At 42.3% G+C, this 23,969-nt stretch overlaps 1 protein-coding gene and 1 long non-coding RNA gene across 6 annotated transcripts in view; one reads left to right on the plus strand and one right to left on the minus strand.

Moving 5' to 3' along the window:
- The window catches only part of MTRF1 (mitochondrial translation release factor 1), a 27,670-nt gene extending 17,302 nt beyond the window's left edge, over positions 1 to 10,368 (plus strand). For all 5 annotated transcript variants that reach the window (XM_039530389.1, XM_039530382.1, XM_039530413.1 and 2 more), the window contains exons 7-10: positions 4,639 to 4,756; positions 5,593 to 5,729; positions 8,503 to 8,601; positions 10,169 to 10,368. In XM_039530389.1, coding sequence (XP_039386323.1) covers positions 4,639 to 4,756; positions 5,593 to 5,729; positions 8,503 to 8,601; positions 10,169 to 10,288 — 474 coding nt within the window. In that variant the 3' untranslated portion in view covers positions 10,289 to 10,368. The remainder of the gene's footprint in view (positions 1 to 4,638; positions 4,757 to 5,592; positions 5,730 to 8,502; positions 8,602 to 10,168) is intronic.
- LOC120401006 overlaps positions 2,969 to 23,969 on the minus strand; it is a 25,395-nt gene continuing 4,394 nt past the window's right edge. The window contains exons 2-8 of the long non-coding RNA XR_005596225.1: positions 23,432 to 23,479; positions 21,756 to 21,872; positions 21,507 to 21,585; positions 19,008 to 19,171; positions 13,918 to 14,153; positions 8,942 to 8,995; positions 2,969 to 3,176 (exon numbers count right to left, since the gene is read on the minus strand). This is a non-coding gene — a long non-coding RNA (uncharacterized LOC120401006). The remainder of the gene's footprint in view (positions 3,177 to 8,941; positions 8,996 to 13,917; positions 14,154 to 19,007; positions 19,172 to 21,506; positions 21,586 to 21,755; positions 21,873 to 23,431; positions 23,480 to 23,969) is intronic.

Genomic DNA, 23,969 nt, shown 5'->3' on the forward strand with positions numbered 1-23,969 from the left:
TGGCATAGAGAGTACACTTATAAAGTTTGCGGGTGATATCAAGCTGGGAGGGATTGCAAGTGCTTTGGAGGATAGGATTAAAATTCAAAATGCTCTGGACAAACTGGAGAAATGATCTGAAGAAAACAGGATTAAATTCAATAAGGACCAATGCAAAGTACTCCACTTAGGAAGAAACAATCAGTTGCACACATACAAAATGGGAAATGCTGCCTAGGAAGGAGTACTGCAGAAAGAGATCTGGTGGTCATAGTGGATCATAAGCTAAATATGAGTGAACAGCGTAACGTTGCAAAAAAAGCAACATTATTCTGGGATGTATTAGCAGGAGTGTTGTAAGCAAGACATGAGAAGTAATTCTTCCGCTGTACTCTGTGCTGATTAGACCTCAACTGGAGTATTGTGTCCAGTTCTGGGAGCCACATTTCAGGAAAGATGTGGACAAACTGGAGAAAGTCCAGATGATAGCAACTAAAATTATTAAAGATAACCTATGAGGAAAGATTGAAAAAATTGGGTTTGTGAGGGGGGATGTAACAGTTTTCAAGTACATAAAAGGTTGTTACAATGAGGGCATAAAATTGTTCTCGTTCACCTCTAAGGATAGGACAAAAAGCAATGGACTTAAATTGTAGCAAGGGAGGTTTAGGTTAGATGTTAGGAAAAACTTCCTAACTGTCAGGGTAGTTGAGCCTTGGAACAAATTGCCTAGGGAGGTTGTGAAATATCTGTCATTGGAGGTTTTTAAGAACAGGTTAGACAAACACCTGTCAGGTATTGTCTAGTACATAGTCCTGCCTTGAGTGCAGGAGACTGGACTAGATGGTATCTCGAGGTCCATTCCAGTCTTACACTGCTATGATTCTATGGAAGTTAATGTTGTTAAGCCCTCCAGCTCCTGGCATTCACGAAACTGACTCACTAGTTGTAAAACAGATTCTAAATTAAATAATGTATTGAGGCTTGGGAGTACATCCAGACAAAAGTTTGGTATGATACAATCAACCTTTCTGAATATTCTTTTTTCTTTTCAATCACACATCTTATTATTGGTTCTTTCCTCCGCTTAGATAGACTCTAAATCTGAACTAGAGCTTTGGGCTGTTTTTCTGAAATCTCCTTGTGGATGTCCAGCTTAAACTCAACATGGCTCTTACTCTTTCCCTGCAAGCTCTCCCCAGCTCCCTCCTTTCTCAGTCACTGTGGACAACACTACCCTCCCCACATCACTGAGACCTAGAATCTAGGTATCACCTTCAGCTCAGCCCATTACCACACATCTAAATTGTGTCTAAATCTTGCCATTCATTTCTGTACATTTCCAAGATCCAGCCTTTCTTCTCAGTCCATACAGCTGAAACTCTGGTCCAGGCCCTCAGTGCCTCGTTCTTCACTGCTGCAAACTCCCTTTTGGTCTTGTTTCACTTAGATCCATTAAAAACACTGCCGCAAAAATCATCTTCCAGGCTTGTCACTTTGACCAGGTCACTTCCCTCTTTGCATCCCTCCGCTGGCTACCCCTTTTCCACCACATCAAGTATGAACTACTTGTCATAGCTTTTAAGGCCCTTCGTGGCCTATCTCTAATTGTACCAATCCTGGCATAGACCTCAGCCAAAATCTTCAAACCCAGTGCTTAAAATTAAGCTTGTATCTAAACTGTAATGATAAAAAATGCCTAGACAATTTAGTAACATAAGAACCATTGACTTGAGAGAGTTTGTACATATGTTTGTAGAGTGCCTTGAACAATGGAGCCCTCGGCCTCTAGGCAGGCCCACCAATAGGGGGAGGGGGGACAAAGGAGGCAATTGCCCAGGGGCCCGGGTGATTTAAAAGGGCCCGGGGGCCCCCAGCCACTGCTGTGGTAGCGGTGGCCAGGAGCCCTGGGCCGTTTTAAATCGCCCAGGCAGGCTGCAGGGCTCCTAGGCGCACGCTCCTGAGTCCCAGCACCGGCCCACGAGACTCCATGCACCCTGTTGGAGAGGGCTGGGCAGGAGGGTGTGTTGGGGAAGCAGCCCCCACAGCTGCGCCAGGGGGGCAGAGCCGGGGGGAGGAGCTGGGCCGGCAGCGGCAACAATCGCTGCAACTTTGTATCCAGGAGCTAAACTTTCTGCATCCATGTGGGGGAGGCAGCCAGGCTTGGGGGAGGGACTAGGCTGGGGATGGCTGTGGGCAGAGGTAGGCAGGGACAGCTGTGGGGAAGGAGCTGGGCACAGGACCGCTGAGGGGAAGACTCGAGATCAGACTCAGGATCCATCAGCTGCTGGTCCAACATCTTCAGCAAAGGCACTGGCAGCGCCATGCTGGGCGCCAGCCAGGTTTTGTCGGGGGTCCGCCAGGGAGGAGAGGGCAGGGTGGGTCTGGGAAGGGGTGGGTGTTTCAGTGACAGTGCTGGGTTGGTGGTGGGGGTGGTGTTTGAGGCTATTTTGAGAGACGTACAGGCTTTGGGGGATTATCGTGAGAATTTTCATACATCCACAGCTGTGGGTTTATAAAGCCCATGAGCACTCAGTAGGTAAATTTAATCATAATTTAGGTCACTGGTTAATGTTGGGACCCTTTCTCTCCCATATATTAGTACTCTGTTTTTTCAGCCAGACTTTTAGTTGGAATTTTCCTTCCTGTTCTGGGTGGGAAATTGGCAGAGGGATGGGGATTAGCTGGAACACAATGTCACAATGAATTTGGCTCAGGGAGATTAAATGACTTGCCTAAGGAAACCCAGTAAATCAGTGGCACAGACAGAACCCAGTGTGCTGCTCTGACCTTTAGGCAACATTATATTAAGTATTCCCTAAATTTAGGCATAAGGGGTCATATTTTTAAAGGAACCTCAGTTTGACCTCCTTTTCAGATTGTTACAAATTATTATAGTGCAGAATTGTGTGCCACAAACGTAGAGTGTTGGGGTTCTTTTAGTTGTAGGCTTTAGGAATGACTCAGACCGCTTGACTGTTTTTCAGAGTATTTATTGTCATGTCTTGGAAGTTCATGCTTATTTTTACATAGAGATGAAGGATGGTCCTTGGGGTACAGCCGTAGGAGCTCTGTGTTAAATTTTCTGCCCTTGATTTCCTGCCTCCCACGGCTGGAGTGTGCAGTGTAGAGCTGTCTGTGATGGCACAATGCAGTGCCCATGGCAGGGGAATTCTCTGGATGCTTGTGGGCTGATTCTGGTTCCAGGGGAGGAGGGGACAGAATGCCACCGTGGGTAAATCACTTAATCTCTCTGGGCCTCAATTTCCTATCTGTAAAATGGTGATAGCAATCCTTCCTTTGTCTTCTCTGTTTAGATTGTAGTCTCTCTAGGGCAGGGAACTGTCTCCATGAGTGCACAATAAGGCCCTGATCTCAGTTGGGACACAGAGGTGCTACTGTAATACAAATCGATGAATAATAACAACTGGAATGGTTCCCGACTGGGACCTAAGTTATGGCATTTGCATGCTCAAGTACCTTTGGATACATTCCTAGTTTTTTTGACTGGTTGTCTGGAAACACCTTTTAAAAAAAAAAAAAAAAGGTAGATCTTGTTTGGTTACTAGAGCATCAGGTTGCCTTTGGCCTGGGGAAGGAAGGGGAGAGGGAATTCTTCAGTATTGAGACATTGTGCTGCAGGTTCCAGACACAGCACCTTCAGGTAGTGACACAGTTACAGAAACTGCAGTTTATTCTGCCTCATCCTCCCAAAGCCCAATGAGAAGAAACTCCTTTGGTGATATAATGGGGAAGAGACTGGGTGGTATCTGAGAAACAAATAAATTCTGAAGCAGCTCTGGAGCTTGCACCTGTCCCAGGTGGATGGGAAAGGCAGCTGGATGGATACCCATGGGGAAGAGCTGAAAGTTAGGATCTCTGTGGTTGGTACACGTGTATTAGAGAAAATGATCCACAGAAACACAGACAGTAGGAGACTGGAAAGAAGCGAAGGTTCCCCTGGGCCCAACTGTAGGGGAGGCTGTGCCCATCCTTTCTAGGGGTCCTGTTGACCGTTCTGCCCTGGGGCCCAGAATTGCTCTCGACAGGCCTGCCTCTAGCTGCTACCACAATACAGATGATAACTAGTAGCCTTTCTCTGTTCTTCAGCAGTTTTAAGCCTTTATCTTGCAAACACTTCTCATTGATTTAATCACATGTGTACGACACAGGGGAGTTAAATTAGGCACGTTCATAAGTGTTACTAGTATTGGGGCCTTTTGGTGTAGTGTAGATCCACACTGGCGTGTAAGCGTGGGAAAGAAATCAAAAGTAGTTTCTGGTACTTCATCTGCTTCTGAGTCTCCCTGCCAGTTGTTGTGGTTTTACAATAACATTTTCCTATTCTTTAATGATTTTTCTCTCCCCTGTTGCTATGTGAAAGATTTTGCACAAACAGGGGAAACTGACTGATTGCATAGGGGAAAGAGTGAAATTGACTACACAAAAATAATGATCAAAGGCACAGAGTAAACAAACTGAAAAAAACAGAAATGTTGTTTGTTCACTAATTTCTTTCACTTAGAGTAACGTAGGTGTAGGTGTTACTGGTAACAATGGGAGGCAAGCAAATTTTGGACAGAAGTGCTGTTTTTAAACTGATAGTATCTCTTTAAAACTGTTATAAGCAGATGGTAACTTAATTTTCTTTGACTCTAGGTAGATGTTAAAGTGTATCCTAAGGATTTGCGTATAGATACTTTTAGGGCCAAAGGTGCAGGAGGGCAACATGTTAACACAACGGACAGTGCTGTGAGAATAGTTCATATTCCCACTGGTAAGTGTGTTCGGGATTTTGTATTTTAATCTTTGCCTTTTAGTGCATAGATGCACACAATCTAGATCCCAAAATCAAAGGCTCTGATCCTGCATGCTGCTTCACTTTAGGCACTGGGGTCTGTCTGCACAAAACCGCTGGCAGGACTGCAGCCAATACAGAGAAAGTCAGGTGGCCCTTCTAATATTTTTGCAGGGGAGTGTGTTCGTTTATGTCAAAAATTGCATGATCAATTTTATCTTTACAATATGACACACTTAATAAATGGACCACACTTTGCAGTGAGACAGGGACATTGTGGAAGATGTAAATAACTTCTGTAAACTGAGGACCTTTAACTCTCATTAAAGTTAGTGACCATTGAGGGTACAGTTTGCAGCATCAGGTCCTATGTAAACAAAGGACTGAGATAAATATCTCCTTGTGTAAAGTGCTTTGAGATCTGTTGATGAACAGACACACACAATGTAACCCTATATTATTATTTTAAACATCCTAGTGTAGACAGGGCAAATGATATTTTAACATGTTAGCTGCTTTAGATGAACCCTGGACTCCCAGATGCAGCACCATAATTAAGTGGTCCAATGAACCTCAATAAAAAAATCCTCAAGTTCACCTCTACCAGCTGTGTTAAAACTTGTCCCATTTACACTACAGTTCGAAAATATACTCACTAAAATGCTTTAGCTAAAATGTTTTAAAAATACACCTTTTATCCTAGCGTGAAGAGCAGGAGGTCTGAAAGGTTTCATTTTACTAATGTTTTAGGATTAATCCTGTTTGTTGTTTGTTATAATGGGTCTTTAATCAGTGTGTTCTTGAATTCTACACAGGACTAACAGTAGAGTGCCAGCAGGAGCGATCACAGCAACTGAACAAAGAAATAGCTCTGCGGACACTGAGAACTAGGTTATATCAACAAATCATTGAGAAAGACTTCAGCCAAAAGCAGAATGCTAGAAAACTGCAGGTGACATGTTTTCCTTATTGAAACTTGGAGATGACATTATGCCATAGCTTTGAGCTTTCAGGGTTAGCAACAATTTCCCCCTTTTTTTGTGTGTGTGTGGGAAGTAGGGGAGGAGTGTACAGACGGATGTAGGTAAAAAGGAAAGTATGTGCTTGTAAATGTAGATAAGAATCAGGCCCTTAATTACCATCTAGGCCAGTTTACATTGCTTTGGCAATGTACGGGGGCCTTAATGTGGATATAATTAACCAAATCTAACTTAATAACTGCATGTAACTTACACCCACTTTAACACTCTTTTACACTAACAAGTGATATAAAGGAGCTTTAGTGTAAATGAGAATCCGTTCCAATGAGTTGTGGTAGTCACATTCTGAATCCAATTCTAAAATACAGTAATTGCTAGGTTCCTGCAGAGTGTGGGGAAAAATAATAACATTCTTGCTACTAAAAATCTTGCCACTTTAGAGCCATATGATAATTTATTATGGTTTTGGAAGTTTAGCCAACCTATTGAGGAAGAAATAATTTATACTGATTAACTTGTAATTAACTGACATTAGTTAATTTAACCTTAAAACTGAAGAAGTTATAAGGTTGTTTTTCCTCCCTGTACACCACTGTTCTTATCTCTTGCTCTGAGCATCTTGCTCTTTACAATGTAAACTTCTTCAGTGGGCAGAAGCAATGTAAAAAAAAAAAAAGCTTCAGTACTTACAAACTTCCAAGTCAGTTATTTAACCACTAACTGCAGACTGCATTTAAATTAACTCAGTCACTACTGCTGATGAAGCCTTTATCTCTTGTTATTTGGAATTTAAGATGAGATTTTTCAAAGCTACCTAAGGGATTTGGATGTGCACTTCCGATTAAAATTAATGGGAATTGGACATCCAAAATGAAACTCCCACCCTTAATGTTTCACGATGTATTAAATAAGTATCTTGTTTGGACATATAAATGTGGATGCAAGTGAGATTTTCAAAATCTCCTAGGTGAATTAGGCACCCAATTTATGTTGATTTTAAATGGAAGTTGTGCACCTATTTCCCTAGGCACTTTTCAGTGTCTCACCCTCCATTTTAAAAAACAAAACAAAACAAAACCAAAAACGACTTGAAATTCAGTTGTGAAACTTTCAGATTTGTTTGTAACTCCATCTTGTCACCACTAGAGGACACCCAATATCACAGATACTCTGTTTATTCCTTCGCCTGTGTTCATTTTTCTGAGCCATACTCTAGTATGGCTTCTTCACCATCTCTTTGTTATAGGGCAGAGGTCGGCAAACTCTGGCACGCGGCTCACCAGGGTAAGCACCCTGGCGGGCTGGGCCGGTTTGTTTACCTGCCATGTCCGCAGGTTTGGCCGATCCCGGCTCCCACGGGCCACGGTTCGCTGCTCCAGGCCAATGGGGGCGGTGGGAAGCCGCAGCCAGCACATCCCTCAGCCCACGCCACTTCCCGCCACCCCTATTGGCCTGGAGTAGCGAACCGCAGCCAGTGGGAGCTGCAATCGGCCGAACCTGCGGACGCGGCGGGTAAACAAACTGGCCGGGCCCGCCGGGGTGCTTACCCTGGTGAGCTGCATGCCAGAGGTTGCCAACCCCTGTTATAGGGAGTACAATTTGAGTTTGCTGATTATGTAATTAGAAGTGCCACTTTAATTATCATTAGTGGGAATTGCAGTCCTACAGTTTCATCTAGCTAGTATTGTGGGAGTCCCAGGCAAAGTTACTTGCCTTGTAAAGATAGTAGCCATTAAGAATGGTAGATTTAAACAGTGAGCTGGCACCAGCAAGAGGCTTCTCACTTTTAAAATGGGAAAATATTTTCACAGTCTTGTGATACTGAAAAACAGCTCTACACCATTCTTCTCAAATTGCCCCCAAATGCATCTTTGAGCTGAGATCAACTGTGGAACATTTCAGCTGAAAAAATGTTTATTCAGAAAGTTTGAGTATTCTTTAGAAATTGATGGTTATAATGGAAACTGCTCAACTAGTTCAACCATGGTTTTCTTTGCCAGCAAAAGTTGTAACTGTATTTTCTTTAGTGACCGAGGGCCATAATTTGAAAGGTATTTAGGCACTTAAAGATGCAGATAGGCAACTAGTGGGATTTTCAAGTTTGTTTAGGTGACGAGGCACCTACTGGAATTTTCAGGATGACTAAGCACCTAAATACCTTTCAAATTATGGCCCTGCAGACCTATCAAGTGCCCATCAAAGTCAATGGATACTAAGTGAAGCCCACTGCTTTAAACACACATGCACGTGAGTAACTATGCACATATATGAGGCTATTTACATGTGAAATTACTCACCTGCATACATTTTTGCAGGATCAGGCTGTTAATGAAAGTATAGTATATACTGATTGTTCCAATAGCACAGTTCTGCTCTGAAGAGTGACTGTAAACATAGCATCTTCTTACTTGGTTGACCTAATTTGTGTGTAGATATATTTGCTGACATTAGTGACAACTCTGGCTTCTTAAACTACTTTTTAACTCTTGTTATCATTACAGAGCCACTGCAGAAATAGGGAGAGGGAATGTCTTAAACCTTGGCAAAATGTATATTTATACAGTAGACCAAAATGTGTAAGAAGCAGTTATCAAATTAATAATCTGTGTGTTTAAGTACTGTATGTATCTGCAGAACAGGCTGATTTATTGCAATCCAGTTTAAGGGTGCTCATGTGCTGCTTTTGAAGGGTTTTTGTTTTTAAAACTCAAAAAAATAATAAAAGTTTTTGTTGCTGTTGTACAGATAGGGACAAGAGCCCAGTCAGAGAGAATTCGTACCTATAACTTCACCCAGGACAGAGTCACTGATCACAGGATCTCATATGATGTCCGCAATATCAAGGTAGTTATGTTTATGATAATACATGTAAAATCTTTTCAAGAGAGACAGTGTGTGTGTACCTATATCAATTCTTATTACATCACTAGCCAGAGTTAATCTTGTGAAAGTAATTACTAAATTTGTCAAGACGCTAAGTGTGGACATAAATTGTGTAGTACCATTAAATGTCACTAACTACTGAACATGGTTATAGGTTGGGAAAGCCTAGATCTTTCTTTCCATCCTTTGTGATATATTATTAAAGGTGAGATACAAAAGATAAAAAATCACTAGCCCCATTCTTTTGTTGTTTTGTTTCTCTATTATATAAAGAAGTCCTGATAAAGCAGAGAGTACTCACCTGAGACATTCAGTGCGTCCTTCACCAAACCAGGGAGGACTAGACTTGACATTCCTGATATATGTAGGGTAAAAAAGCAAGAAGAAGTAGTTGTTTGTTTAGAAATTAAAAAACAAACGGCCTGCTCCAACCCACCACTTCCAGACTGTCTTTATATGGTATAGAGGCAAAAAACACACACAAGCACACTTTAAAAGTTTTTTTTTTTTTTTTTGCACTTTGCAGGTCACCTTTAAGGGCAACAGAAAAGTTTCTTTTTAAGATTATCTGACATTATATTTCTGGGTAAAATTCTACATATTTTTTTTTTCACTTGAATGTGCTGAACAAATACATGATACGCTAGTATTCTGTGTGAGTTCAGTTTATGGGTTGATTTTGGAATGATTTTAATTTTTGGGCTAGTAGGTTTTGGATTGATTTTTAACTCTTGGGGTGGGTTTCAAGATTGAGTTTGTTCTATGATTTGGATTTCCATTTTAGGATTAGACTTAAATTTTATTGCTCAGGTTTAAGATTTAATATTATTGCCATCACAGAGCAAGTAGCGCACATTTAATTGTGCTGAACAATGAGCTAGGCCCCTTAGAGAACACAGAGGAGTACAGATCCCTGCCCTGGAATATTTACAGTATGTTAAGATCTGACATACAAGTGAGGATCATTACAAAAATAACAGTGTGGGGGAGAATCTGACAAGGTTCAATAAATAACATGACAATTTAGATTATTTACTTGTTCATCTTATTTTTTAGGATCCTGTTCTGATACCTTTACTCACTTTGAATAGTCCCTTACTCCACAAATTGTCCTATTGAAGTCAATGGAACTTCTTGTCAGTAAGCTGCTACTCAGCATGAATACAGGTATCAGAATGTGGTCATTATTCATTACAATATCCTACATCCCATCAATTCTTGCTAGATTAGTTAACTTTTTTTTAGGCAATGGGGTTTGACAGATGCAAGATGTTGCCAGTAATTCCTTCTGTTATTGCCAAGAAGATGCCATGTAACCATATGCTGTTCTTCAGCAACATGCCTTCAACTGACTCATTTTCACCACCTAAAACTGATGTCACACCAGGGGAGTAATGCAAAATTGATGGGTTGATGCATAAAGATCAGGCTCCGTGCAAATATATTCCAGGAATTGTTATTGATTGATCAGCATTCAACAAATACTGCTCTATACTAATCATTAATGCTTCTCTCTTTCGTTTGATAGGAATTTCTCTGTGGTGAGGGGGCACTGGATGAGCTAATCAACAGGTTGTTGGACTCTGCAGAGATGGAGGCCCTAATTGAACATTTAGAAAACTTCAAATCTTTAGAAGGAGGAGGCTGATGTAGGTCTTGTACTAAATACAACACTGGTCCTTGTAATGCTGTAGCACAATAAAATGGAAGTATTTGTTAGATGTCAGATGTTGATAAAACCTGTGTCTTTCTTTCCCATATTCTGTGGTCAAATATGAAGTTGCATTTTTTTTAACTGTGTGACATGGCTTTTGAAAATATTTTACACATTTGCATATCAGCTTTAAGTTTTTGTTATTTTTTTATGAATTTAGTATTGGTGAAAGGTGCCAGCCTAAGAGCAAACTGAAATCTTCAGTTTGTCCACAGAACAGTGCAGCAAGGAACTGATGGGCAGGATCCCATGGGAGGCTAATATGAGGGGGAAAGTAGTCCAGGAGAGCTGGCTGTATTTTAAAGAAGTCTTACTGAGGGTGCAGGAACAAACCCTCCCGCTGTGCAGAAAGAATAGCAAATATGGCAGGCAACCAGCTTGGCTTAACAGAGAAATCTTCAGTGAGCTTAAACACAAAACGGAAGCTTACAAGAAGTGGAAACTTGGACAGATGACTAGGGAGGAGTATAAAAATATTGTTTGAGCATGCAAGGGTGTAATCAGGAAGGCCAAAGCACAATTGGAGTTGCAGTTAGCAAGGGATGTGAAGGGTAACAAGAAGGGTTTCTACAGGTATGTTAGCAACAAGAAGAAAGTCAAGGAAAGTGCGGGCCCCTTACTGAATGAGGGAAGCAACCTAGTGACGGGGATGTGGAAAAACTAATGTACTCAATGCTTTTTTTGCCTGTCTTCACAAACAAGGTCAGCTCCCAGACTACTGCAGTGAGCAGCACAGCATGGGGAGGAGGTGATCAGCTGTCTGTGGTGAAAGAACAGGTTAAGGACTATTTAGAAAAGCTGGACATGCACAAGTCCACGGGGCCGGATCTAATGTAGCCGACAGTGCTGAGGGAGTTGGCTGATGTGATTGCAGAGCCATTGGCCATTATCTTTGAAAACTCATGGCGATCGGGGGAGTCCCAGATGATTGAAAAAAGGCAAATATAGTGCCCATCTTTAAAAAAGGGAAGGAGGAGAATCTGGGGAACTACAGACTGGTCAGTCTCACCTGAGTCCCTGGAAAAATCGTGGAGCCAGGTCCTCAAGGAATCCATTTTGAAGCATTTTGAAGAACACAACAAGTGATAAGAGACAGGAAGTTAAGGCAACAGGAATAAGTGCACTAGCCGCCCGCCAGAGGCTGGAGGAAGGTGATCAGGAACAGTCAACATGGATTCACCAAAGGCAAGTCATGCCTGACCAACCTGATGGCTTTCTACGATGAGATAACTGGCTCTGTGGATATGGGGAAGTGGTGGACGTGATATATCTTGACTGTAGCAAAGCTTTTGATATGGTCTCCCACAATATTCTTGCCAGCAAGTTAAAAAAGTATGGATTGGATAAATAGACTATAAAGGTGGATAGAAAGCTGGCTAGATCATTGGTCTCAGTGGGTAGTGATCAACAGCTCAATGTCTAGTTGGCAGCTGGTATCAAGCGGAGTGCCCCAGGAGTCTGTCCTGGGGCAGGTTTTGTTCAATATTTTCATTAATGAGCTGGAGGATGGTATGGATGCGCCGTCAGCAAGTTCATGGAAGACACTAAGCTGGGGGGAGAGTTAAATACACTGGAGGGTAGGGATAGGATCCAGAGTGACCTAGACAAATTGGAGGATTGGGCTAAAAAAAATCTGATGAGGTTCAACAAGGACAAGTGCAGAGTCCTGCACTTAGGACGGAAGAATCCCATGCACTACTACAGGCTGGGGACCAACTGGCTAAGTGGCAGTTCTGCAGAAAAGGACCTGGGGATTACAGTGGATGAGAAGCTGGATATGAGTCAACAGTGTGCCCTTGTTGCCAAGAAGGCTAATGGCATATTGGGCTGCATTAGTAGGAGCATTGCCAGCAGATTGAAGGAAATGATTATTCCCCTCTATTCAGCACTGGTGATGCCACATCTGGAGTATTGCATCCAGTTTTGGGCCCCACACTACAAAAAGGATGTGGACAAATTGGAGAGTCTCCAGTGGAGGGCAATGAAAATGATTAGGGAGCTGGGACACATGGCTTGCGAGGCGAGGCTGAGGGAACTGGTGCTATTTAGTCTGCAGAAGAGAAGAGTGACGGGGGGGATTTGATAGCAGCCTTCAGCTACCTGAAGGGGGGTTCCAAAGAGGATGGAGCTAGGCTGTTCTCAGTGATAGCAGATGACAGAACAAGGAGCAATGGTCTCAAGTTGCAGCAGGGGAGGTCTAAGTTGGATATTATGAAAAACTATTTCACTAGGAGGGTGGTGAAGCACTAGAACAGGTTACTTAGGGAGGTGGTGGAATCTCCATCCTTAGAAGTTTTTATGGCCCAGCTTGACCTGGGTTGATTTATTTGGTTGGTCCTGCTTTGAGCAGGGGATTGGACTAGATGACTTCCTGAGGTCTCTTCCTACCCTAATATTATATGATTCTATAACAGGCAACGCAGACTTTCCCTCAGGGTGTCTCGAACCTTGATGAAGGCGTCATCAGAGTGCAGGTTGGTTTCTATGCCTGTTCAGTCCTGGGCACCTTTGCTCTGTAATGCCATGTGTGGAGGTGGCTTTGTGATGTAGATGTGTCCCCAGAGAATAGGGTTGAGACCACCACTGAGAAGGTAACAACTACCAGTCGCTACTGATTGGTGTTAAAGTAGTAATAAATGGTTAGGTTACGCAAACCATGACAGTGTGCCTCCCAGGCCGTTCAACAGATTTGGGCTTGCACTAGTGCTCTAAAAATAGCTGTGTACTCAATGCTTTGAAGTTGCAGTTTGGCCCGGAGTTCAGGCTCTGAAGCCCACCCTCCTCCCTCGGCTTCTGACCCAAGCTCCAGCCCAGGCTGCAACTCCAAAGCACTGACTACAGAGCTAGTTTTAGAGCGCTAGTGAGAGCCCTGCAAGCCTAAGTTGTGTCAATGGGAATGGGAGAAGGCTCTGATCCAGCCAGTTCCCCTAAATTCAATGCTTCTTAACATGCCCAGATCATCCCCTCTCAAATTAAAACCCCTGGCAGGAGCTGTAGGAATGGAAACCTCGGCAAGGTCCCTCTACCCCATCATCCCATCAAGGGGGGGGGGGCAATGTATTCACTGTACCCCCCAAAATATTCAAAACCTGGAAGATCGCCAGGAAGCCATGGGAGGCCAAAGCTATAAGTGTAGAGGACCTTGTCTCTGACCATCAGGTGGGCCCCCTTCCTCAGTATTTTGGCAATGTGGCTTCCTACACAATTCATAACCTATCTGCAAACAGTATGCAAAGAGAATCAAGGAAAATCCAACAAATTCACAAATAATTTGATCAGCTCTAGTATGTGTGTGTCAGCTCAGGTATGAGTAAGAGGCTTTCAAAGAAATATAACACAAATTAATTCACCAATTAATTACACAGCTTCAGCCACCTGCAAGATTTTCTTAGAAGCGGGGTATTTCATCATATTACATTCCAGATTCAGGATTAATTAGTTAAACCTTATAAAGTGCTCAAAGATGAAAAGCTCTACCAGAGTGCTAAAAAACAATAACCCGAAGCCTCACTTCTAGTGAGTACGTGCAAGAGAGATTTACTCTGCAGTTTTAACTGCAGCACCTTAGGGATACTTGCGACTAAGTTGGTTAATTTTCTTAAGCCCTTCCTTGTTGTTGATGGTTTTGTGCACGGTGATGAGAAAGGGGAAAGCAGAAGGGAGCTCCACTCTGCTGCTTAACTTCTGATGTCCCCAGTGCAGGCACTGAAGTTTATCAGCCAGGTCCTTTCTTCCAGCCCGTTCCAAGGCATCCTGAAGGATCTTTGTCTTGTTAAGTTTATTCCATGATCGTTCATACCTGCATTTGTTGCAATAAACATTACAGCAGCGTGATCACTCAGTATAAGATACGCCATCCCCATTTGCACTTGAAGTGCACCAACTGCTATGCCATATTTTATAAAAAATGTATTTATTTACCTCCCTCCAACAGACATGATACTGTTTGAGACCTTATTTTCCTTTTAACTTCTACTGCCACCATAGGATTGCAACAGAGAGAAGAGCAGGGACACTGTAACAGAAAATAGTCTATACTCCTGGGGCTGCACTTGCAATAGGAAAATCAACACTGGTGGAGCTATACTCATTGTGAATTACTCGTCCTTAAAACAGGTCCAGATTATCCATAGTGCTGAGCAACCAGCAACTCCCATTGACTTCAATAGAAGCTGCTGGATGCTCAGGACATGCAAAAATCATCACTACCAAGAAATAGTCCTCAGATGGATGTTATTCTAAACCTACTTATGGGAACGGTTTTAATGACAAATCACAATGTTAAAAGGGAATGAAAAGTGCCTTTTATAATGGCAGGAAATACGCCACAGAGAGAATACAGTTGCTCATTGTATCCCTGTAGAACAAAGCAGGTACAGTACAGTACTTTGGTTTAATCTGTACAGTAATCCTTATTGCTTTATAGTTTGCCTGTAAAATAAAAATTGTAACACAAATCAAATACCTGCTTTACCACCCACTTCTCTCACTTTCTTCAATACTCATGACTGTGTATATTCCCGACCTTGTACTTTGGCATAACAATGGTAATCATTATTAGTCAATGCTTTTTCAGAGATTCTAAGTCCAGAAGGGTCCATTCTGATCATGATCTTTTGTATAACACAGGCCATAGAACTCCCTCCCCCCACCATTTCTAGAGCTTATATTTTAGAAAAACATCCAACCTTGATTTGAAAATTGTTAGTGATGGAGAATCCACCATGACCTCTGCTAAATTGTTCCAATGGTCAGTTACTCTCTGTCAGAAATGTCTGCCTTATTTCCAGTCTGAATTGGTCTAGCCTTAACTTCCAGCCATTGGATTGTGTTATATCTCACTCTGCTGAAGAGCCCATTATTAAATATTTGTTTGTCATGTAGATACTTGTGGAGGGTAACCAAGTCACTCCTTAACCTTCTCTTTGTTAAGCTAAATAGATTGAGCTCTTTGGGTATGTTTACACTGCAATAAAACACTCATAGCTAGCCCAGGTCAGTTGACTCAGGCTCTCAAGGTTTGGGCTGTGGGGCTATAAAATGGCAGCACAGACATTTGGGTGGGCTGCATCTTGGGCTCTGCAGGGCCTCAGAGCCTGGGCTCCAGCCCAAGCCCAAACAGCTGACACGGGCCAGCCATGGGTGTTTTATTCCAGTGTAGACATACTCTGATTCTATTATTATAAGACATATTTTCTAATCCTTTAATCATTCTTGTGGCTCTTCTCCGAACCCTCCCCAATTTATCAATATCCTTCTTGAATTGTGGCATGAACTGGGCACAGTATTCCAGCACCACTCGCACCATTAACAGATACAGAGATAAAATAACCTATCTACTCTTACTCGAGATTCCCGTTTATGCATCCCATGATCGCATTAGCTCTTTCAGCCATCATATGACATCTAGAGCTCACGTTCAGCTCATTATCCACCAGGACCCCCAAATCTTTTTCAGAGTAACTTTCCCAGGATAGAGTCCCCCATTCTGTACGTATGGCCGACATTCCTTGTTCCTAGATGTATTCATTTACATTTAGCCATATTAAAATGCATATTGTTTCCCCCCCACTTACCAAGTGATTCAGATCGCTTTGAATCAGTGACTTGTCCTCTTCATTATTTACCACTCCCCCAGTTTTTGTGTCATCTGCAAACTTTATCAGTTATGATATTATGTTTTCTTCCAGGTCATTGACAAAAATGTTAATAGCATAGGGCCAAGAACTAAACCCTGCAGGACCCCACTGGAAACACACCCACTTGATGATGATTCCCTATCAGTTTTTAATCCATTTAATGTGTGCCAGGGTAATTTTCTATCATTCTAGTTTTTTAATCAAAATGCCATGTGGTACTAAGTCAACCACATTACCGAAGTCTGAGTATATGTCGTCAATACTATTAACTTTATGAACCAAACTTGTAATCTCAGCAAAAAAAGATATCAAGTTACTTTGACAGGATCTATTTTCCATGAACCCATATTGCACTAATTACGTTACCCTCCTTTAATTCTTTATTAATTGAGTCTCATATCAGTTGCACCACTATCTTGCCCAGGGCCGATATCAGGCTGACAGTCCTATAATTATCTTCCCACTTTAACTCCTGTTGATTCACAGATCTTCCCTCTCTCTTGTGAATCTAAAAGCAAAATACCTATTTCTGAAGTCTCTGGTTCTGGTCTTTGGGTTATTCAGTCTGCTGTTGCATTTCACTGGGACTGAAATACACCATAACAAAGCTAATGAAATTTTAAATATCCAACCAAAACTTCTATTTGTTCACTTTTTATTTCCTCTCTCTCTTCCTTTCTGCCTCTTTCTCTTTCCTCCACTCTTCTCTCCTAGGTATCAAAGTTAGTGCAATGATGCACTGCTATGATGAACACACTAGACCAATGGTTCTCAAAGCTGGTCCGCCGCTTGTTCAGGGAAAGCCCCTGGCAGGCCAGGCCAGTTTGTTTACCTGCTGCGTCCACAGGTTCGGCTGATCGTGGCTTCCACTGGCCGCGGTTTGCCGCTCCAGGCCAATGGGGGCTACGAGAAGGGCGGTCAGCACATCCCTCAGCCCACGCTGCTTCCCGCAGCCCCCATTGGCCTGGAGCGGCAAACCGCGGCCAGTGGGAGCCACGATCAGCCGAACCTGTGGATGCGGCAGGTAAACAAATTGGCTCGGCCTGCCAGGGGCTTTCCCTGAACAAGCGGCGGACCAGCTTTGAGAACCACTGCACTAGACCGGATTAAGTGCCATTGAGACAGAGACCTATGTTGGGTTTATAGTCAGCTGTGTATTCTCTTTCCCAGCTAGAAGCGCTGTTGGCTGGTGTGCAGAGGATGGGGGGCTATAGGCCCGTCTTGTCACCATCTTTTCTAACCTGTTTTGGAGTAGGTGGGGTTGTGTCTAGTTATGGGCAGTAGCAGGGAGCAGTTCTTGCACCCAGGATTTCAGAGACTGCCATTGTGGCTGCCTGCTGCCCCCTGCCTGGGGGAAGGAATTGTTTGTGCAACAGGAGACTCTTGCGGCCTCAATCAAGGGCCAGACACAAACTGGCTCATTTGAGATTGTTTGAACTAACGTACAATACAAAATGAGTCATAGCACTCAATATTACAGAAGGATCCAGGAAGATGCCCTTAGCAATAAGAGTTGTTTTAGTGACTGCAAAAATCTAATATATTAAAAATATCCACCAAATTGCTTTGTGTGGCTAGTTGATTGGATAGGGATTAGAGATCATCACAGCAGTTTGCTTAATATCTGATTATACCATCCATAGGTGTGTAAGAACACAAAGCTAGCAATATTGTATTTGTACATGGTTATGCTTTAATCTCTTTTTGGCAGGCACCCTGTTATTTATCTGGCATAGTTTACCTCCTGTACAGCAATGAGCACATTTAGAGTGCTACAGAAACAATAATAAAGATGGAGAAATGAATAATAAATTTTCAAGAGAGGAATTTGTTCATGCTGCACACAACTCAACTGTCTCATCTGTACTCTGAAAACATTTTTATCTCCTCTTGGGCATGCCGAAGTTTTGCTGCTACAATTCTAACTTAAACTTTAATGAACATTTTGACATTGTGTCTGTATCAAAGTATGAACTCCACTTTGTATTATGTATTGAACACATCTATACTTATTGGTGGGCAGCCTATTTGCTGCATACCAGACAGCTGCCCTACCTGGAAAAGGTACTGTATGCCTCATTGAAGAACTATCACTGAGACACTATCAAGGCTGCAGTCAAGGGTGACTGAATTTTATTATTTCAACTACTGGTCCAACCCAGGGTTCAAGTTTTTTCTACACAGATGGGGCAAGCATGACTGAGGGAGGGAGCTGGATATTCCCAGTGGAACACATGGCACAGGAGCAACCTACTTAAGAGCAATGTTCTCTCTGTGTTGGAGGACTGACCATTGCCAATGTAAGAAGGATGTGAAAAAGAGAGATTGCAGGAGGAACTCTGTCCAGCATCAAACACTGCTGACAAACCTCGGACTCGCAGATGCGGTAAGATCAAACCAGGAGAGGGTGTTTTCAAAAATCTGTAAGTCTTGAGTAGTGTAAGAGTAAAGTGACTCTGATTAAGAAATTCCTTTGCTAAGTCTGTGTGTCTTGCATTCCTGCCAATCTGTCCCCAAATGGGTTAAAATAGAAACTGAGTGACCACAGCATAGGTGGGATTCTGGGGAAGCATGTGTAGACACTTGTGGGTGGGGGACTGAGAGGTCTGACACTGATTTCAGGATCTAGGGCAGCTGGGAGTCGGTCTGCCACATGCTGAAAAAGGGTGCCAGATGAGATCTGAACCTGGGAGTGTGCTCTTTAGTTCCAGAACTAGCAACAGTGATGAGACTCTACTGAGACAGAGTTGGCTTGAAAGCACGTGGGACCCAACAAGTGGGTTTACTTGCAACAGACTGCTGCCCATACAGAAGAGTAGTGGGTCAGGTTGTGACAAGTATCATATAAACATTTCTTTTAAACGAGATAAGAAATAGGAATAATCTAAAAGTATCCCTTTAGATTAGAGCCACCTTAACTGTGGGATGTGGATGAAAGTATAAAATGATTAATACAACTATTTATTTGAAAGGATGAGGGACTTTGCACTCCTCTCTCAGCTTGAGCTACTTACCAGCATTCCAGCATTTTCTGTGCCTGAATCTTCTTCTCTGTGCTAGCTGAGTGAAACTGGGTTATTTCTGCTCTGCTGAATCCCAGCTCATTAGCAACAATTGTCCACTCAAAACCCAGCTGCTTACCCAGTTCTTGTACTGATTTCAGGTTAATCACAGCATCCTAGTAGTCAGATAAATTCATATTGTTTAACTTATTGAAAAGAATGTTATGCCATAAAGAGAAATGTAAAACACTACACTTAGGAAGAAAAAAATCAAATGCAAAACTGAAAAATTAGGAAAACTAGCTAGTGGGTAGTAATGCTGAAAACGATTTGGGGGGTATAATGGATCACAAATTGAACGAGTCAACAATGTGATGCAGTTGTGAAAAAAGCTAATATTCTAGCATATATTAACAGGAGTGTCATATGGAAGACATGTGAGGTAACTGTCCCACACTACTTGGCAGTGGTGAGGTTGATTTTGTATGTTTCTTTTTAGAATGCAAGTTCTTTATTAGGGCAGGGGCTGTTTCTTCATATCTTTACAGCACCTAGTCCACTTTGGATGCTATTAAATACATATATATATATATATTTTTTTTTGTGACAGACCCAAACCAGTGGGGTACAGGAGTCTGGTCCTATTTGGTATCCAGGAAGTGGGCGTGCAAAGCCCGCCCACTGCTAAAGGACCTCCCCCCAGCGTAAGGGGAGGATCCACAGGTCTGGATACTAACTAATTACGGGGGACAACCAATGAAAAAAAAAACAGGATCGGGAGTGAGGTCATAGGGCTAAACGAAGGGAACCTGATGGGGACACCGAGCAGAGAACCCCAGATAACGCCCAGTACAGGAGTCTGGTCCTATTAGTATCCAGGAAGTGGGTGGGCGAAGCCCGCCCACTGCTAAAGGACCTCCCCCCAGCGTAAGGGGAGGATCCACAGGTCTGGATACTAACTAATTACGGGGGACAACCAATGAAAAAAAAAACAGGATCGGGAGTGAGGTCATAGGGCTAAACAGAGGGAACCTGATGGGGACACCGAGCAGAGAACCCCAGATAACGCCCAGTACAGGAGTCTGGTCCTATTAGTATCCAGGAAGTGGGTGGGCGAAGCCCGCCCACTGCTAAAGGACCTCCCCCCAGCCTAGGGAGAGGATCCACAGGTCCGGGACACTAACTAAGTACGTGGGACAACTAATGAAAAAAAACAGGAGCGGGAGTGAGGTCACAGGGCTAAACGAAGGGAACCAGATGGGGACACCGAGCAGAGAACCCCAGATAACGCCCAGTACAGGAGTCTGGTTGAGGGCAAATATACTGGTCACTGGATGAGTAGTTTTCTGTTCCCTGAGTCACCAGAGTAGGGGCTGCACTAGAGTAAGCATGAACCTGCTAGAGCCAATTAAGGCAGACAGGCTGATTAGAACACCTGCAGCCAATCAAGGCAGGCTAATCAGGGCACCTGGGTTTAAAAAGGAGCTCACTCCAGTCAGGTGAGGGGGAGCCAGAGGAGAGGAAGTGCATGTGAGGTGCTGGGAGCAAGGAACTGAGACTTGCTGGAGGACTAAGGAGTACAAGCATTATCAGACACCAGAAGGAAGGTCCTGTGGTGAGGATAAAGAAGGTGTTTGGAGAAGGCTATGGGGAAGTAGCCCAGGGAGTTGTAACTGTCATGCAGCTGTTACAGGAGGTACTATAGACAGCTGCAATCCACAGGGCCCTGGGCTGGAACCTGGAGTAGAGGGTGGGCCTGGGTTCCCCCCAAACCTTCCCAACTCCTGATCAGACATGGGAGAAGTTGACCCAGACTGTAGGCAAGATCACTGAAGTGAGCAAATCTGGCAATAAGTGCAGGACCCACCAAGGTAGAGGAGGAACTTTGTGTCTGTCTCTCTCTCATAAAACTGGAAGGGACCTTGAAAGGTCATTGAGTCCAGCCCCCTGCCTTCACTAGCAGAACCAAGTACTGGTTTTGCCCTAGATCTGTAAGTGGCCCCCTCAAGAATTGAACTCCCAACCCTGGGTTTGGCAGGCCAATGCTCAAACCATTGAGCTATTCCCCCACCCATTTTATAATTTAATTTATTTATAATATAAGTAAATAACTTTGTTTAGTATTGAGCATCCTGTTTATACTTACCACAGGCAATTTTACTAAGAGAATTAAAAACTGTTATCATTTAATACATATTAATGTTATCTTAATTAGTTTGAGACAAATATGTTCTTCAGGCACTAGTAATGCTTTCTTAGTCACCAAGATCCTTCTCAATTTACCTGTTTGACCCCATCACCATAGTGACTAGCATTCCAGGTACAATTTTCCATTTCTAGGAGCCATAACTGCATGAATATGGATAGACAGATATAACCTTTTATGCATTTTTATCTTAAAATTAGTGGCTGAAAGATTAACGGCTTCTCTGAAACACTTTGGGAGAACATTCCATATGACAAAAACAAAAAGACCCCTTTCTCTGAAGATTAAGAGTACATTTTGTTTACCTCTTGGGCTTTATTTGGCATTTTTAATGTAGATTCCTCTTGAACATCTGGCAAAACTTCTTTACTTTCTAGGTAGCAGCTATTGTCAGGATGGCAATGAGAAAGATAAGTATTTTCAGATAGATATAATGCAATAGTATTTTTCACAGCAATTATATTTCACAAATTACTTTCCAAAAGTATCAATACAATAGTTATTACGTGTCTATGGCATTTACTGTTTAAACAGCATGAGCTCCTCTAACTGACCTGGAAAAGCCAAGAGATGCAAATGAGCAGTAGATAATACCCCACAGGTCCTGTTACAAAGGGGTGTCAATGCTTCTGGCCTTCTTTACTGCTGTTGAAATCCAGGTCTGTCCTGAACTGTGATGGGGAAAATCAAGGGTAATGCACTGTGGAGGAGGCCATGGTGTCAAAACCTAAAAGTGCCTTCATGCAGGCTACTGGGCCATTTGATGGCTCAGGGATACTTTTCAGGTGAAAGTTGATCAGCTGTTCACTCCATCAGATCTGGGCAGGAAATAAGAGAGGGCAGAGTCCTTTTCTTGTGCCCACGTTTCCTGACCTTTCTGTTCCACAACCTCTTTATAGTTCTAATGGACAATGTGATTTTCTGAGCCAGGTTCCCCAATATTTCATTGATACTAAATGCTTGAAATGATACATGGAAATTAAAACCAAAACAAACACTGCTGTCCACATACTGATGCATGTACAGATTAGAGCCCAGTATGAAGCCAACGTGAACATGTAATATGACTATACATATTACACACATTCCCTATTTTTGGTTGTATGTGAACAGGCACCTTTCCCACTTTGTTCTGCATGCTATATGGAGTCCAAACTCGCCTTTCCTGGGATTTGGCTTTACTGAAAGAAATCAATTAAAAATAAGATCACAAAGTCCTGCTTAAGCTGTCTTCCCTTAGGACTTCTCAGCCCACTCCCTAGAATCTCTGTTCCACAGAGTCACTCCCATTTCCCTTGTATCTATGTTGGAATAATGAGGCATATGCCTCAATGACTCAGCTTTCTCAGCAGGGTCAACACATGCTAACAGGATGAGGATGTTTTAGGTGAATGCTGCCAGTTTATTACTGTGTGCATATAGGAAGCATAGTTATGAAAGTGTAGCTCCTCGCACACAGCTTTTCTCTGTGGTTTACACTCCAGCAGGCAGAGGCAGAACACTTCTTTCAGTAGGTTGAGAATTCATAAAGGGAATCTTTCATGAGGATATGTTATCCTGAGCCTTCGGCTGATGTGTAGGGTATTCCCATGTCCACGTTTTAATGAAACATGAATTTTAATCATTCTGATCCTATTTCCTTCTTCCTCTGACTTCTAGAATGGGACAATATTCCTTTTGTAGCCTAGCAACATATTCCTAAATGAAACTGCAGGAATCACTGTAAGACATGCTAAAATCTATGACTTCTCATGTGTCTAAGTATGACAGTACTTTCACAGCTTTGCTAAATTTGCTAAACATACATTTCTTATGTGCATGGCTTAAACATAAGTTTAGGAAGAAATACTAGAAAAACCATTAAGCATAACAAAGTTATGGGCAAGACGGTGAAAATCGTTTTTTTTTCTAGACCAGTAGAGAAAGATCAGTCTTAATAAAAATTCAGCCTTCATTTAGTCATTTGTAAAATGTATCAGCAAAGTTCTCAGTGATCCTGCAGCTATGAATCAGTCACTTGGAAAACCAAGAAGTTCTTCTTATACGCATATTACAAAAATGAAGCTTGTTTCTTTGACTTAAGTCTGTGTTAATCAGTGTCTTTAGTATTTTTAGGATTATGAATGTTTCCTGAAGTAGAAATAAATACAGCTAATTCCCAGAAATAACCTTCCCACAATGATGATAAACCAAATTTCATAACCAGCAAAACTGTTTGCTTGGCCATTACCTTATTTTTTCTGTCCTCCTTATGCAGCTGAGCAGGTGGCTCTGCTTTCTGTAAAAGAAATTCCCAAACAAGTTTACTACAGGATTTTCTTGTTCAAAGAAACTTGATAAAAATATTTGCTTCTATTACTCATCTTTTTTAAAATCTTAACCTTAATGTTTCTGAGTTGTTTCTCATCCAGAAGATCAACAACTGTGAAGACCACTTTATGATAATCTGCTACATGGAAAAACATCCTTTCCAATATATACTTTGGATGTTGCTAAGTAGTAACTACAACAAACCCCAACTGCATTCTGTTAAAAATTTAAAAATTAACAATTTTAACCCAAGGCCATTTGTTACTCATGACTGGTGCACTGGGTAAAGCAATTTCCACTAACTGCTGAATGCACTACTGAAGATGCTCAGATACTATGGTGATGAACATGGTATAAGAACTTAGATAGAATAGAATTTCATATAAACAGTTCTGTAGTAACACACTTCTTTCAGTTTATATTTACCATTATCCTCTGTTTTTAATGGAAGATGTGTG

Source organism: Mauremys reevesii, linkage group 1 (genome assembly GCF_016161935.1).
Source record: "Mauremys reevesii isolate NIE-2019 linkage group 1, ASM1616193v1, whole genome shotgun sequence".
Classification (NCBI taxonomy): domain Eukaryota; kingdom Metazoa; phylum Chordata; order Testudines; family Geoemydidae; genus Mauremys; species Mauremys reevesii.